This window comes from Phoca vitulina, unplaced genomic scaffold (genome assembly GCF_004348235.1).
Source record: "Phoca vitulina isolate PV1807 unplaced genomic scaffold, GSC_HSeal_1.0 scaffold20, whole genome shotgun sequence".
Lineage (NCBI taxonomy): Eukaryota > Metazoa > Chordata > Mammalia > Carnivora > Phocidae > Phoca > Phoca vitulina.
Window position 1 is genome coordinate 16,437,709 of NW_022589723.1, and position 14,531 is coordinate 16,452,239.

The window sequence follows — 14,531 nt, forward strand, 5'->3', positions numbered from 1 at the left end:
TGTACCTATTTTATCCTCTTTATCGATCTTTGCTACTATGTCTGTTGTCCCAAAATTGAATTATGGTACAGATCTGAAATATTCAATTTCTTTTTTCTATATGTTCATTGAAAAATGTTTAGCTTCTTTTTCTTTCTTTCTTTTTTTTAATGGGCAGCAAAGCAAAATTTATTGAGTGATAGTAAAGCAAAGTCTATTGAGCGATGGTACAAAGCTCCCGAAGAGAGAGGGGACCTGAGAGGATTGCCCTAAAAATGTTTAACTTCTTAATCAACTTAGACTTTATTATGATGCATGCGTGGGTAACCTTAATTTTCCCAAAGTGCTATCTGGCTATCATAAGACTATTTATTATGGAATAATGCCTTATCCCCTTGTTTTGAAACAATTAAGCTTTTATTCATAGTTGGTTCTATCTCTAAGTTTGTATAATACAGAATGAAAAAGAATTCTCTTTTGTGACTCAACACTGAATTGTCGCTTTCCAACATATTCTATTATGTGTTAGGGCTGGACTACTATTTCTTTTCCAGAACATTTAAAAAATTTCTAGTCCTTTCCAAGTAAATTTTAGTATTATTGTGTCAAATTTCTAAACCATGTTCAGTTTATTGGCATTTTGATTAGAATTGGTTTACTCTAATAAATTGGGAGAATGCAAATGATTTTGTTTCTGGTCAAACAACATATCTGGAAAGGAGAGCTGGCTATTTTCCAAGATTGTAAGACTACTGACAGAGCACAGAAAACAAAGTAAAAGGATACTGTACTGCTGTTAATAAACAGATAAACACCTGTTCTGAATTCCTCCTATAGGGCAAGATCAAATGGGATTTAGTTTCACAGTTAAGGTTACCCTCCTGATTATGAGAGTTTCAAGACCCTAAAATACATTCTTTCTCCCTCAACATCTTGATGATGAGAACAGACATCATCAGCCAGACTCTGAGCTAATGCTTAACATGCATGATTGTATTTAATCCTTCCATAACACTGTGAGGAGATACAAATTCCCAGGACAAAGATGAGAGGTCAGGAGAGAGGCTGCCCTGAAGCTTCTTTCCAGGAGAGCACTTACCCGTCTGGCCACAGTGATTTCTTGTTGTTCTTCCCACTTCTTCTGTTCTGCTCTTACACGTGCTTTATACTCTGCAAGGTCAGGCATTTCTTCCAGCCATCGATGACGAGCATTTTGTACAGCTGTTTCTACCTGCAATTGGATATTGCAAGAGAAAGAGGTAAAGTGAGATATAAAATTTCAAAGATCCCATTTGCAAATAGCAACTATGATTTCATGTGTATTTCACATTGTACTGCACTACATTAGTTACAATGACTTCTAGTACTCCACCTTACCCCAAACAGTAGATTCTAATCCTTCTGTTTGAAACTTCCCATGCTGTCCCATGCAAATGTCACCACAGGAAGCAGGAATCTATAAATGTTTGATGGCCAATACTATTATTGGAAAGCTTCATACAAAGTACCAATTGCCATTTCCAACAAACTTCTTTTTCTCTTAGGGAAAAGGAGAAGACATGCAGGAATGCTGCTTGGGGTCAGCTGCTGTCCAGTCGGTACACCCACCATATCCACAGTCCTCATGCCTTACATATAAACACATTAACACATGCCAGCATGCACCAATATAGTTTATAGCCTAGTACCGAGCAAGTTTTCTTGCTGTCTATCCTGAGTTTGCAACTAAAGAATGAGGGGGGATACATCAATTCAGGCAAAAATGTAAGACTTGATGAATTATGAGGGCTATCTGGTTATAAAACTGTCACAGGTTACCACAAGATAATTTATTAAATAATCTTTCCTTATTTTGAAATACACACAGACACACACATACCTATATCCATACAAACATACAAAACCAAAGCTGACATAAGGGGCTGAATTGTTTTGTAAAATGCTAAATACATTTGCAGGTAAATTCCAGGGAGTTAAAAATATGGGGAAAAGATAAAGCTTCTATAGAAATTTATATTCCTTAAAAAGTTATTATGAATATTTCCTTTCTACTACATCATGCTATTTATTTTTCTTTACAAGATCTGTGATTGCATATACATCAAAACAGCACCCTTCAACATGTCTCTCTGTCCGCAGAACATTTTCTGAACTCTGTTCAAACCTTAAACATTTCAGGAAATTATTTAACTGACTGAAGATGCCCTTGACACCATTACATATATTTGCCTATGTTTCCATTCTGTAAGGGTTCCCTGTAAAATCATGCAGAACAATTTAATAAATAGGCAGAATGCCAAGTTTTTATCAAAAGCTGAATATATTTTTTTAAAACTTTACTTCAGGTATTAAGAGTTTATAATAAGTAATAGGTCTAAAATAGTAAATACAAAATAAAGAATATTTTATTAAGGTCCAGGGACCTCTAAGGGACTAAATACCCTGCCAGGTGCTCTGTAAGGTCAAGACTGTTTTCAAAATAATATTCAGACCTTATCTTTTTTCACTCCCTCTCCTTCATGTGTGAATAATACGATGCTCCAGAGGCTACATGCCATGTGATATCTCACTGCTCTGACAGCCAATGGCAAGCATGCTTCAGTATTCTTGTTTTTTAAAAATTTCTCAGATTTATTTTCCAATACAGTAAATAGAATATAACACACACAGAGAAAAGCTCTTTAGGGTCTTTAAGTTTTTAAAAGTGGAAAGGCATCCTGAAACCAAAAAATTCAAGAATCACTATAATAATACAGATTTAAAAAAATATTAACTCTTTATTCCATTTATACAGAGCTATACTTTTCTCAGTATGACATTTCTTGGAAACCAAATCACACGCCCCAGTTAAAAGCGAGCTAGCTTTCCGAGTGCGTCCACGGGGAGGCAATGGCACCGCTTTCTGGCAGGATATGGGATTTACAGACAACGTCCCAGTTAAGGGGCACGCCTGCAGATTCAACTCTGCAAGTCTCAATGTAAACACTGGCAAATATCTTACTTGCTTTAAGTTTGCTTTTCTATAACTACTTCAGTATTTTCTATAAAATTAGATACGAAAGATTCATAGTGAAATTGTGCTTCATTCAGCTGTAAAACTACCACCTTTAACCTCAAGCATCCTAAAGCTTAGACTGAAAAAGGAGCAAATATTCTGAAAACTTAAAGAATACACAGAAAAACCAAGGAGGTAACAGCTTTGTGACAGGAAATATAATGAAGAAAATTTTAGTAACAACATAAGAGGCTCTCTACCCTAGAATGCACAAAATTTTTAAAATATAAAGTTATGAACAAGTTCAATGGTACCATTTTACAGGTTTTCATTAATAGGCAGTTCCAATAATTTTACAATAATAAAACGTTAATATTACCTGTTTGGCAATATTTTCACAGTATTTGAGTTCTAACTCAACCTCAAGTTTCTTCAAGCCCCCACTGACAGCTGTCTCCTTCTCTTGCTCTAAATCTTGCCGGATCTTCCGCTTCTGTTCTTCTATCACAATTGCCATCTCTTTCTTGGAAATAACATCCGTGGTGGCTACTTGGTCAGTTTGGCTGCAACAATCTGAGGTCTTCTTTTTCATGGCCTTTATAGTTTGATCCAGCTTAGACTGCCACTCCTTTTCAAGCTGTTGAGTAAGTTCTTGTCTGATCTGTTTTCAGAAGAAAAATCACATGAAAAAATATTTAAATAAGCAAAACTAGAATAGCTAGCCAAAAGAGCAACCACAGCTGTGTTAGAAAACAATCTAGACAATGTTGTAGTAATTACATGAGATTTAGAAACTTAGTCAATGAAAATATATTCTCAAGTAAATCCTGAAAGTTACTGTGTATATACGTGACATAAATCACATGGAGGATCTAAGTATACTGCATAAGGTCAGGCTATCTTGCTCTCAAGATGCAACTTTCTGGAAGCTCTGACGCTGCCACTACAAAGATGGCACGAATCTTTTCTTCTTTCTTTTCTTTTTTTAAAGAAGAAAACTTCTATTAATATGTGTTTTTTCCATCAACACCAGGCTTTCCACAAAGCAGGCACTGGGTTAAATCTACTTAATGAACCTAAAACTGAACAATCTAAAAAATAGTTTTACTTACTTGAACACATTAGAATCTTGTTTGTTATGATATTCAATTCTACTGAGTCAACTGTGCATTCAAGAAGGGGACACATTATTAGAAGAATGTTTTAATGATAACATTCTACTTTCAACAGAGTACTGGGATGGATCCAAGCATAGTCAGTCTTAGGCAAAACTGTGAAACAGTGGGCTTTTCCTGAAAAGCAAGCTTTGCCCTTTTCCTGTTTTCCACCTTCTGGGTATCCAGAGTTCTCAAACTGCTTCCCTGGCTACCACAGTCCCAGGTTGTATTGCTGCATCTGAAATGGCAACCTTGTGTAATGGTTTATGCTTTCCTTACAGTCTCACAAAAACATTAGCTCTCCAACTCATCCTCCTGGTAAAAACTGGTTAGCAAATTCAACTAAAAAACAATTTGCAACAATGTAAAAATAGAGAATTTGCTTTGTGCTATCCAGATTTTATATATATATATACATATATATATTCCAGAATATATATTTTTATATTAAAATATGACAAGTAAAAGAATTTCAGGTGCCAGCACTAGACTAATGAATTGCTCTCAGGGGTGGGGGGTGGGGGATGGAAAGCAGGGAAGTCTGAAAAACAGGACAATGGTCTACTAGTCCACCTTTAGGTGGTCCCAACTCCAGTTAATAGCAATCTTGTGGATAAAAGAATCTCCTTTCAATAAGCGTGAAAATTTATCTCACTTCCAACTAAGTTTTCAAGATCATAATTTGGTTCTAAATTTTCTAGAAAACTACTAGCAATCTCATTTGCTACTTAGGTAACAGAGGTAATGTTTTGAGCTTCTGAGCCTGCCCAGTCATTACTTCTTTCTTCTAATGCACAGTACAGGTTATTTATTTATTATAGATTGGTCTGGAGTTACCTGAATCATTCCACAATATGAAATTAGATGTGGGTTTCATTTTGAGGATTCAAAAAAGTGCTCCTCCAAAAACCATTATATCCTGAATTGGGTTGAAGAGTCAAGGGGCAGGGGGGGGGGGGGGGGGGGGGGCGCGGGGGGGGAGAATTAAAAAAAATAAAAAACTAGTGTAAGCTGAGCTGTCAATAGCCCAATTCTGAGACGCGAAATAAATGATTATGTAAGTACTTGGCAATTAAAAACTATGTCTCTTCAGGAAGAACTGTCTCTCAACAGTTAATACTACATTTTTTAAACACGGTGACTAGAAAGAAATTTTAACCCACACCTCTTTCTGTTCCTCATCCCAGTGTGATTTGGCTAACATCACTTCATTTTCAACCTGCTGCTTAATATCAGTTTCTTGTTCTTTCAGCCACTTGTTCTTTTCCATCATAAGGATATCTTGGTACTTTTCTTCAAGTTCCACCTGCAGTTTGCTTACATATTCTTCTCTTTCCTCCAATAGCTGTCTCTTTAAACAAAATTCAAGTAAATATCTCTGTATAACACTAATATTCTCCAAGTCAAATATATGAAATAATGGTTACATGCATGTAATAGCAGCAACAAAGACAAATGATCTTCCTACATGCTAACTCAATTAGCTTAATAAACTGTCTTGTAAAGACCTTAGATCTCAAATATTGGATACAAAATTTAGAGATGGCTATATTAAAAGAAAAAGCAACTATTCAATAAATATATTCCCAGAAGACCAACTTTTTAAAAAGTGAAACTGACATTTATGTTTACACCCCACCCATCACGGGACCCATTAGATATCATAGCCCAGAAAAAAACCGTATACTTCTGAAAGACTTGTATTCAGATGCAAGCCAAAAATTATTGCTCTATCTTAAAAGTTATGCCTCCTGTAATAAATTCAGATTGGTATATTTTTTTCATTACCAGAACAAAAATTTTTATCAAAACTAGCTGAAGTATTATCAGATAGTAACTGTCAAGCGTCAGATAAAATTTAATAATTTGAAGTATTAATATAACATTCTCTATTTACTCTAGGAATCCAGTTGATCGAAAAACTCCAATAAAGCTCTACTTGGGAATCAAAATGGCCTGTAACAGTTTCCATTTGAAATTTTTTTAAATGGTTCTCTGGACATTCCACTGAGATGCCACTGAAGCCCACAAAATACCATGCCAGAGAAGTATACACTTCACATACCTTTTGCCAGGCAGCAACAGAGCTTGTGCTCGGTGTCTCTTTTCCATTAGTTCTGATTCATGACTACCTGGTTGTCTGGGTTTTTTCTGGTTCACACCTGACCTGGCTTATTTTGGTCTGAATCGCCATCTGATTCCTCTCCACCAATGGCATGTGCCAAAAAGATGCCACCTAGTTTTGTTCAGTGTTGTGCGATTTCAGAAACTCTCTGGTGACTAAAGGACCCATTTCCTCACAATCAGGTCATGGAAACTATAGTTGTACTAACGCTATAGGACAGTCTCAATCACATGGCTGAGAATGTTGTCCAGGCTTACATCATATATTGCTGTTATTTTTTGTTGACTTTAGAAGGAATCCTCAAATTGTCTTGTGTATATCTATCCTTCAGGAGTTGGTTCGGTATGTATCTACACTTCCTTTTGACTCACAGCAGAAAACTGCTACCAATTTTCTGTGTATTTGTATGTTTGTGCATAGATCAGCTTTTCTACATAATAAGCCAGCCAAAATTTAACAAAACTAAACTAAAACAGCAAACATCTATTATTTCTCATGATTCTCTGGGTCAGCTGGGTGGTGGTTCTGACCTAAGTCAACACAGCTGATCTCTGCAGGCAGTTGAGGTTATACGGTCTAAGACGGCCTCACTCACATGTCTGGGGGTTAGCTTGATGTCTGGATAGACAGATGACTTGGTCACATGTTTCATCACCCAGCAGGTTAACCCAGATCATTCACATGGTGGTGGTCACAGCGTTCCTCAGAGCATCAAGCTTGTAAGCCCCAATGCATAAATGCTTTTTAAGGCTCTTTTTGCATATACTAATGTCCCAGTGGCCAAAGTTTGTCATGAAACAGACCACCTCTTACTGAGAATAGCTACAAAGTCACACTACAATAATACTGCGTGCATTCACTGACAGGAAGAACGTGTGACCATTTTTGCAATCTACCACAGTGAGGAAAACCTAGCTTCCCTCTCTTTACAGAAGTAAAGTAATAGATTTATTGAGCACAGGGATCTGCCATTTGACCATACTACAGGAATATCTAATTTTTAAAGTTTTATCATTAAAGGGAAATAAATTTTTGGATGGTTTTAAAATATTTAAACTTGATTTGTATGTCCCAGACAGCAAACGAACTCTAACTTCTAAGGCCTGACTTAGCATGTATTACAGTTGTATAAATGAGCCTTAAGGTATATAGAAATGACATTATGAATGGGAATACTGCCCACCTTTGTCTTGTCTGCAAATTCATGACCTCCAATGATTACTACACAGTCTGAAGGGTTCTGTGTGTATGATGTTTTTCCCATTCTCTGAACAAGCCAGGCTAACACGTGAGGGAAGTTCTGTTAATAAAAGTTTTAAAACTTGGAATTGAGCTCCTACTTAACCCACAGCCTGACTCAATAAGTGTTTCAGAAAAGAACACATATGGAACAGGAAAATACATCCTAGGGCTCTTGGGGTTACCTATCTTATAAATTCTGTATCCAGACTAAGTTACTGATCTGAAAGCCAACTGCAGGGAGAATGGCTTACGTTCTGCACAGAAGGGCTACCCTGAAGTTCCCTAGCTTGCTTGAGTGTAGTAAGATTCTTCCATGGTGTGAGTATGAAACATTTCCTAGGAAGACAGATTGGTGTATCTCTGCCTACCTCTGGAGGATATCAAGAGATTAATAAATTCTCTTAAAGTTCTGTTCTGACTGGCTTATGAAGATGACTAAGTTTTATAATGGGTTTATGTAAGTCTAAATAAAAAACTAAAGTGTTCCCAGAGAAGGAAGGAATTATACTTCTAGTGTGGTAAGTACTCGGGCCCTCTCAGTAGGGGTGATTATAACTAGCACAAGGCAGTCTTGCAGGGCCATAAGTCTTCTGTACCCTCATCACTCTATTCATGTGCTAAATCCTGTGTTAAAAATGTATAGAACTCTACACCAAATGAAGAGAGTCAATTTCACTGTATGACAATTTGAAATTTTTAAAGAAAAAATTTAACCTGTAAGTTTTTTTGGAAGGGCCAAATAGCAGTTTTAACATTCCTTCCTTGCGCCCCTGCACAAGCATTCATGAGCCAAAATTGTATCTGCTGTTAACTGCAAGTGACTGATTATATGAGATCCAATTTTATAGCTAAATTGATTCTTTTAAAAGTACCAGAAAATATATTCCTGAAAAGAATGACCTCTTTAATAGAATTTTTTTTTTTTTTTAAGATTTTATTTATTTTTTGACAGAGAGAGAGAGAGACAGAGAGAGGGAACACAAGCAGGGGGAATGGGAAAGGGAGAAGCAGGCTTCCCGCGGAGCAGGGAGCCCGATGCGGGGCTCGATCCCAGGACCCTGGAATCATGACCTGAGCCAAAGGCAGAAGCTTAACGACTGAGCCACCCAAGCACCTGAGAATCGTTCTTCTGTTCTTTGTCAATTTATATATTTAAAAAGAAAGAATCACAGGAGAGATCTTCTCCCTATTTTAATTTTTTTAAACATTACTGAAAGCTAAGTCCTTAATTTCTAAGTAATTTAATAACCCTTCTAACTTTTATATTGCCAGCACTAACTAAAATAGCTCCCTTTAGAAGTTCTTCTTCCATTAGATGATAATGTACACATGGCATGTTTTTTACCATACTAATCTATTCAAAAATAATCAAAATATTAAATGAGCTGAATTCCTCACCTGCTCTTTACTAATTCTTTTTAAGTCTGTAGTAGCAATAGCCTGCTTTAATGTAACTTTGTTCAGAAAACCTCTGTATAGAACATTTACTCAAGCCTTTAAAAATATTTCCTAATCTTGACGCAGGTGGCTTTCAAATTGTGGTCTGTAGGCTGGTCCAAAGTGGAAGGGAGAGTCAGACATGCGTCTGGATGAGACTCTGGCCAGAACAGGGAAGAAAAGAGGGGCGACTGTTTACGTGTGATTTTACTCCTGGACACTCACCAATGGCAACTTGGAAGATTCAGGCAGGAGGAGGGAGTAGAGCAGCCCCTCCGGCTTCCCTAAAAGTGAGAACTTCCCCGAAAGATCGGGTCACACTAACAGTGTGACTTTGCTCTCCGTAGCTCCATATCACCACCTTCCCTGTCATAAGTCCCAAGTTCAAATTCTTGCCCTTCTCCCCAGAAGAAGAAAATGATACTTAGGTACTGAGAGAGAAGTGGGTCAGAGGAAAATGTGTCTGAGGGAATCTTTTGTGCAGTGCTCACAGGACTAGGTAGGTCTGCCTGCAGCCAACAAATGATTGCAAAACGAGGATCCCTGGGTTTCAGACTCACAGTGACTTGGGGCCACTCTTGTTTATTTTATTTTTTTATTTTTAGAACCTGTTTTGCCTCTTAGGATAAATATATAAGGAAGAATCCATTTCTCCTATATGTATTCCATTTTCTACTCAGGTTTTAATAATCATCTCAATATTTACTATATTTTGTGAGTTGTATTGGTGTGATACAGCCAAAAGTAAAGAGACTTCTCCGTATGCCGTCTCCGGGTCACAAGAGAACAAGTGGACTGGTTTCCATGACAGCAATGAGGCCAGAGGAATGAGATGGAGCAAAGACAACATGAGCTTGTCCCATACCTTCTCCTGAGCCTGTTGCTCCTTTTCAGTGGTCTTCCTGAGAGCCAACTCCAGACCATCCTTCTCTCTGCACACTTGCAGGTAACATTCTTGCACGGCGGCCATCTCCTTATTCGTCTTATCTAAGTCAGACCTTGGATACACAACACCGGCAACTAAATGACCGCAGAACAATACAAGGGTTGCAAAACAATTTCCCTCTCAACTACGGAACAGGAGAATACTGTCTCTACAGCTTAAAGGGCAGCTACACTCTCGTTCTCACCTAAGTTGCAGGCGAGCCCCCTCATAAACTTCAAAGAGCTGCTGCTTCTCCAAAGCATGCTTTGCTAACAGGCTTTCCCGTATCTGGGCTTTCATGGCTTCATGGTGCTGCTGGTAAGTCCTCTCACACCTAGAAACAGAGAGCGGACAGTAGAATCTATGGCAGTACCCAGCGTTAGTAGAAACACCAAGATGAAGTAACTGGTTTCTTTTTCTTCCTTCCCTACCCACTTCCAACCTCTGATGCAAATTGTAATTAAGGTCAGGTTGGTTTTCCCCAAGCAAAAGTGGTAATAATTCCCAATGGATGAGCTTAAAGAATCTTCCAAATTTTCTTCAAATGTTTCTAGAGAAAAATTAGAAACTTGGATATGAGAATGCTCCCGTCCTTCAGATAATAGTCTTTAGTTGAGGACTATTTACAAAAAATTAATTGAAATAATAGGGTATAGTTCCAAAATTCCAAAGTATCTATATTAAACATAAATACTAGCAGTACCCAACTCACAAGTAAGTTATGTTCCAAAAATCTGTTTCCAAGTTTATGATTTGGTATTTGGAAGACATACTCCCTCCCACAGATTTCTTCCTTATAAAGAATAGTTTCCCAGACAGTCTATAAAAACCATAAAGCTATACTATTTCAATGAACTACAGTTTTGATGGTGCTATAGAACCCGACCCACTACATAACATCATTCCCATGGAAAATGGGTTCCGAATTCTAATTTGAGAAGCCAGGGACTCCTCTTCTTCAGTCTAAGATCTCAGCAGGGAGGGTTCACTCCATAACTTCTCTTGAATCTTTTTTTTTTTTTTTTTAGCATGGGGGCATGGGGGATGGAAGGTGGAGGCAGGCATTAGACCTCTATATAGACTTTACCTATCCACAGCCTCCTGTTTATCACGGTCAAAATCTTGTACCATTTGTCTCATCTGACTACATAAGTCTTGATTTGTATTTCTCAGTTTTTCTTCAGTTTTTTTAAGTTCCTAGATACAAAAGAATAAAGTAGTTAGAGGAAATAAACATTATTTTCACTGATTAGTCCAATCTTATCTTTTAATATCCTCTGTGCTTTATCTCTACCCTGTAACATTTATGTATCATTTTCATAATCCTACAAAGTCTCTTTAAGCCTTGGAAGAGTATAGATTCATTTATTTGACAAGTAGCTTTCTGATAGCATTAAGACTTAAAATTTTGAATTCATTTTGAACCATATGGAATGAAAACATTTAACCAGAGAAGTATTAGCTAACTGATGTCTAAAAATAAGTCTTAGAATCCAATAATCATCACAGCTATATAAATAAACAAGGTTTAACTTTTTGGTCAAGAGAAGAACACCTCTAGTAGCCATGTTTCTCTATAGACAGGAAACTGGAATTACACTAATTTACCTTCTGATGAAACTACTATCTCATGACCAATAAAGGGAAATGACTGGAATCCTTATTCACCTACTAATAAAGCTGTCTACTAAATCACATCGCCTCTGGATTTTTGAAAAGTCTGTTATATTCTTTGAATTTAGTGAGGTCATAAAAATTCTCACAAAATATAGGAAACTTTTTTAATCACCTGATTTTGTTGTTGTAAAACGTGAATTTCATTTTTAAGTCGCAGAATGTCATCTTTGACAATGGTATCAGAAGTAGAAGAGCCAGGCCATAATTGATTAGTTGGGTTTTCTGAGGTCTCTATTTTAGTCTAAATGTTAAAAAGAAATCAAAAGTTTTTCAGGTTTTTAAAAAATTCCAAGTTCTGCTTTTGAACTAATTTCATACTTACGAAGAAACTGCAAAAACAGTGCAAATAATTTCCATATAACTTTTATCACCGCCCCCAAATATAACCATAGTACAGTGATCAGAACCAAGAAATTAACGAGGATACAGTACTACTAACTAATCTACGGACCCCATACAAAATTCTCCAATCTTCTTCTCACGTCCTTTTTCTAGTTCAGGATCCAATCAACAATTCCACATTGCATTTAGTTGTCATGTCTCATTAGTCTCCTTCAATCTAGCAACAGTTCAGTCTTTGTCTTTCAAACCTATGACTTTTTTTTAAAAGTGTCAACTAGTTATTTTGTAAGATGTCTTTCAATGTGGGTTTCTTTGATATTACTTCATTATTAAATTCAGGTCATCCTTTTTTTTTTTTTTACATTTTTTTTTATTTTGTTATGTTAATCACCATACATTACATCATTAGTTTCTGATGTAGGGTTCCATGATTCATTGTTTGCATATAACACCCAGTGCTCCATGCAGAACGGGCCCTCTTTAATACCCATGACCAGGCTAACCCATCCCCCCACACCTCTCCCCTCTAGAACCCTCAGTTTGTTTCTCAGAGTCCATAGTCTCTCATGGTTCGTCTCCCCCTCCAATTTCCCCCCCTTCATTTTTCCCTTCCTACGATCTTTTTTTTTTTTTTAACATATAATGTATTATTTCTTTCAGAGGTACAGGTCTGTGATTCAACAGTCTCACACATTTCACAGCGCTCACCATAGCACATACCCTCCCCAATGTCTATCACCCAGCCATCCATTTTTTGGCATGAATGCCACAGAAGTGATGTGTGTACTCTTCAGGAAACACATGATATCAATGTGTGTCATCACTGATGATGATCAATAAATGAAGGTGGTGTCTGCAGGCACCTTCATTGTAGTCACAATTTTTCTATTTATTAGGAATAAGCTTATGAGATACTTTGAGACTATGCAAATATTCTATTTTTTATCTTACACCCAGTAAGTTTAGCATCTATTCTATTTCTGTACTTATTTGTTTGTATAATCAGTATTAACTCATAGATCTGTATTTTATTCAACAGTACAATTTTTAAGGCTCATGACAGACTTTGGCAAATTGTTTCCCACAAGGTCATGCCAATGACTAGGTCAAGCTCCTAGGTAAACCATCTCATTTGCTTATACACTGTCAGACAGTCTGAGAGAATCTGCCCAACTCTCTTTGCCTCCATGGCAGTGCTGTCTTGAAATAATTACTGTAGTTGATGGGGCAAGGGTAGCCAACAAGTGCTTCCATTTGCATTGCTTGCACTGTCATCACAGCAGAACCTCTTACATACCTTCACTATTCATCTGTTTTTCATCTTCCCAGATTTGCCTGTTTATATGACTTCTCTTTTCCTCTCACCTCTGAGTGTCTTCCTTATCTACCTTTATGAGTTCTTTATTCATTGCGGGGGCCACAGAGATTTTTTTTTTTTTAAATATCTACTCCATTTGACTGGTTGGTTTAGGTATTTACCTGAAGTCTGAGCTCTCTTTCACAATGTCTAAAAAATATCCTATGTCAAGATTCATTCTCCTCATTGGGCAGGTAATGTGCGTCTCACTCACGTGTGGGGTGACAGAATACCAAGGCTCTGGTTCAGTCTTCCAATTCAGAGCCTTCGCTTTTCTTTACAGGGAGACTGCTCCGGTTGTTGACTTTCCCCTTTCACTTGCCCCCACTGCCCAGAAGCCACTGCTTCTACTCTAGTCAGAAAAGAGAAGAGCTACGAATACCTACTGTTACCTTCTCTCCAGATGTAGGGGTACTAATCAGACTTTCAAGGATTTTACTGACTCATTAGAATGGCTTTCATTTTTTTAACTTGGCCTCAACTTTTTAAAGTTTATGATACTCTTTTGTGCTTCCTTCCCCACCGGCGAGTTTTTATTACCATGAAATGAAATGATTGAAAATAACATCATACTGATACATGGGAAAACAATTTTCACAGCTAGCTATTACACTCAGTTTTGACATATTATCACACCGCAGACACACAAGGACTAGGTACTTGTACCTATCAGCACAAAAACCCTTAGGAAGATCTTTAAAAAGGAAAGGACCACTTGAGTGTTACAATGAAACCTCTTTTAGAGTTGGAATACTAAGGACATTACCTACAAGAAAACAAGACACGTAATACACCAATTCTCACATTATCTTCCTAATTCCTATGTCTAAAAAGATTCTGGCTAGGAACCTTCTGAGCTGGCTACTGAGCATTGCCTATCAAGTACCTTGGAATCAGAGTATGGCTTTAACCACAGCTCGTGGTTAGGTAATGATCTCTACTGAGTATCAGATACAGAAAGGCCTCTGTATTCTATTATTATAGAATAATCAAAAAAATCAGTGTGGATATGGGTCCTGACTGCTAGAGTGATCTTCCTAAGACCTTTGCTACATTCTACCTTAATGGCCCAGTTGTTCGATTGGAATGAACAGCACAGGATTTGGTCCACTCCCAATCAGTGCATAGTGCTGCATATGGACAAGCTCCTAATCTTCATCACTTATGATCCTGGAAATGTCAGAGAGCAGCACTGTTTGAACAGTCAAATGATATGAAAGCAAAAACAACAAACTCTCTGTGATAATCTTTAATTGTTCTGTATAAGATGGATATGAGCAAACATAAAATATACT

At 37.2% G+C, this 14,531-nt stretch overlaps 1 protein-coding gene across 9 annotated transcripts in view; it reads right to left on the reverse strand.

Moving 5' to 3' along the window:
- Nucleotides 1–14,531, reverse strand: part of CEP152 (centrosomal protein 152) — an 87,941-nt gene that overhangs the window by 25,290 nt on the left and 48,120 nt on the right. For 7 of the 9 annotated variants that reach the window (XM_032417280.1, XM_032417278.1, XM_032417279.1 and 4 more), the window contains 7 exons: nt 11,650–11,778; nt 10,948–11,057; nt 10,066–10,194; nt 9,801–9,933; nt 5,297–5,482; nt 3,354–3,635; nt 1,079–1,210 (listed from right to left, as the gene is read on the reverse strand). In XM_032417280.1, coding sequence (XP_032273171.1) covers nt 1,079–1,210; nt 3,354–3,635; nt 5,297–5,482; nt 9,801–9,933; nt 10,066–10,194; nt 10,948–11,057; nt 11,650–11,778 — 1,101 coding nt within the window. The remainder of the gene's footprint in view (nt 1–1,078; nt 1,211–3,353; nt 3,636–5,296; nt 5,483–9,800; nt 9,934–10,065; nt 10,195–10,947; nt 11,058–11,649; nt 11,779–14,531) is intronic. The other 2 variants (XM_032417282.1, XM_032417283.1) reach the window with 2 other exon arrangements.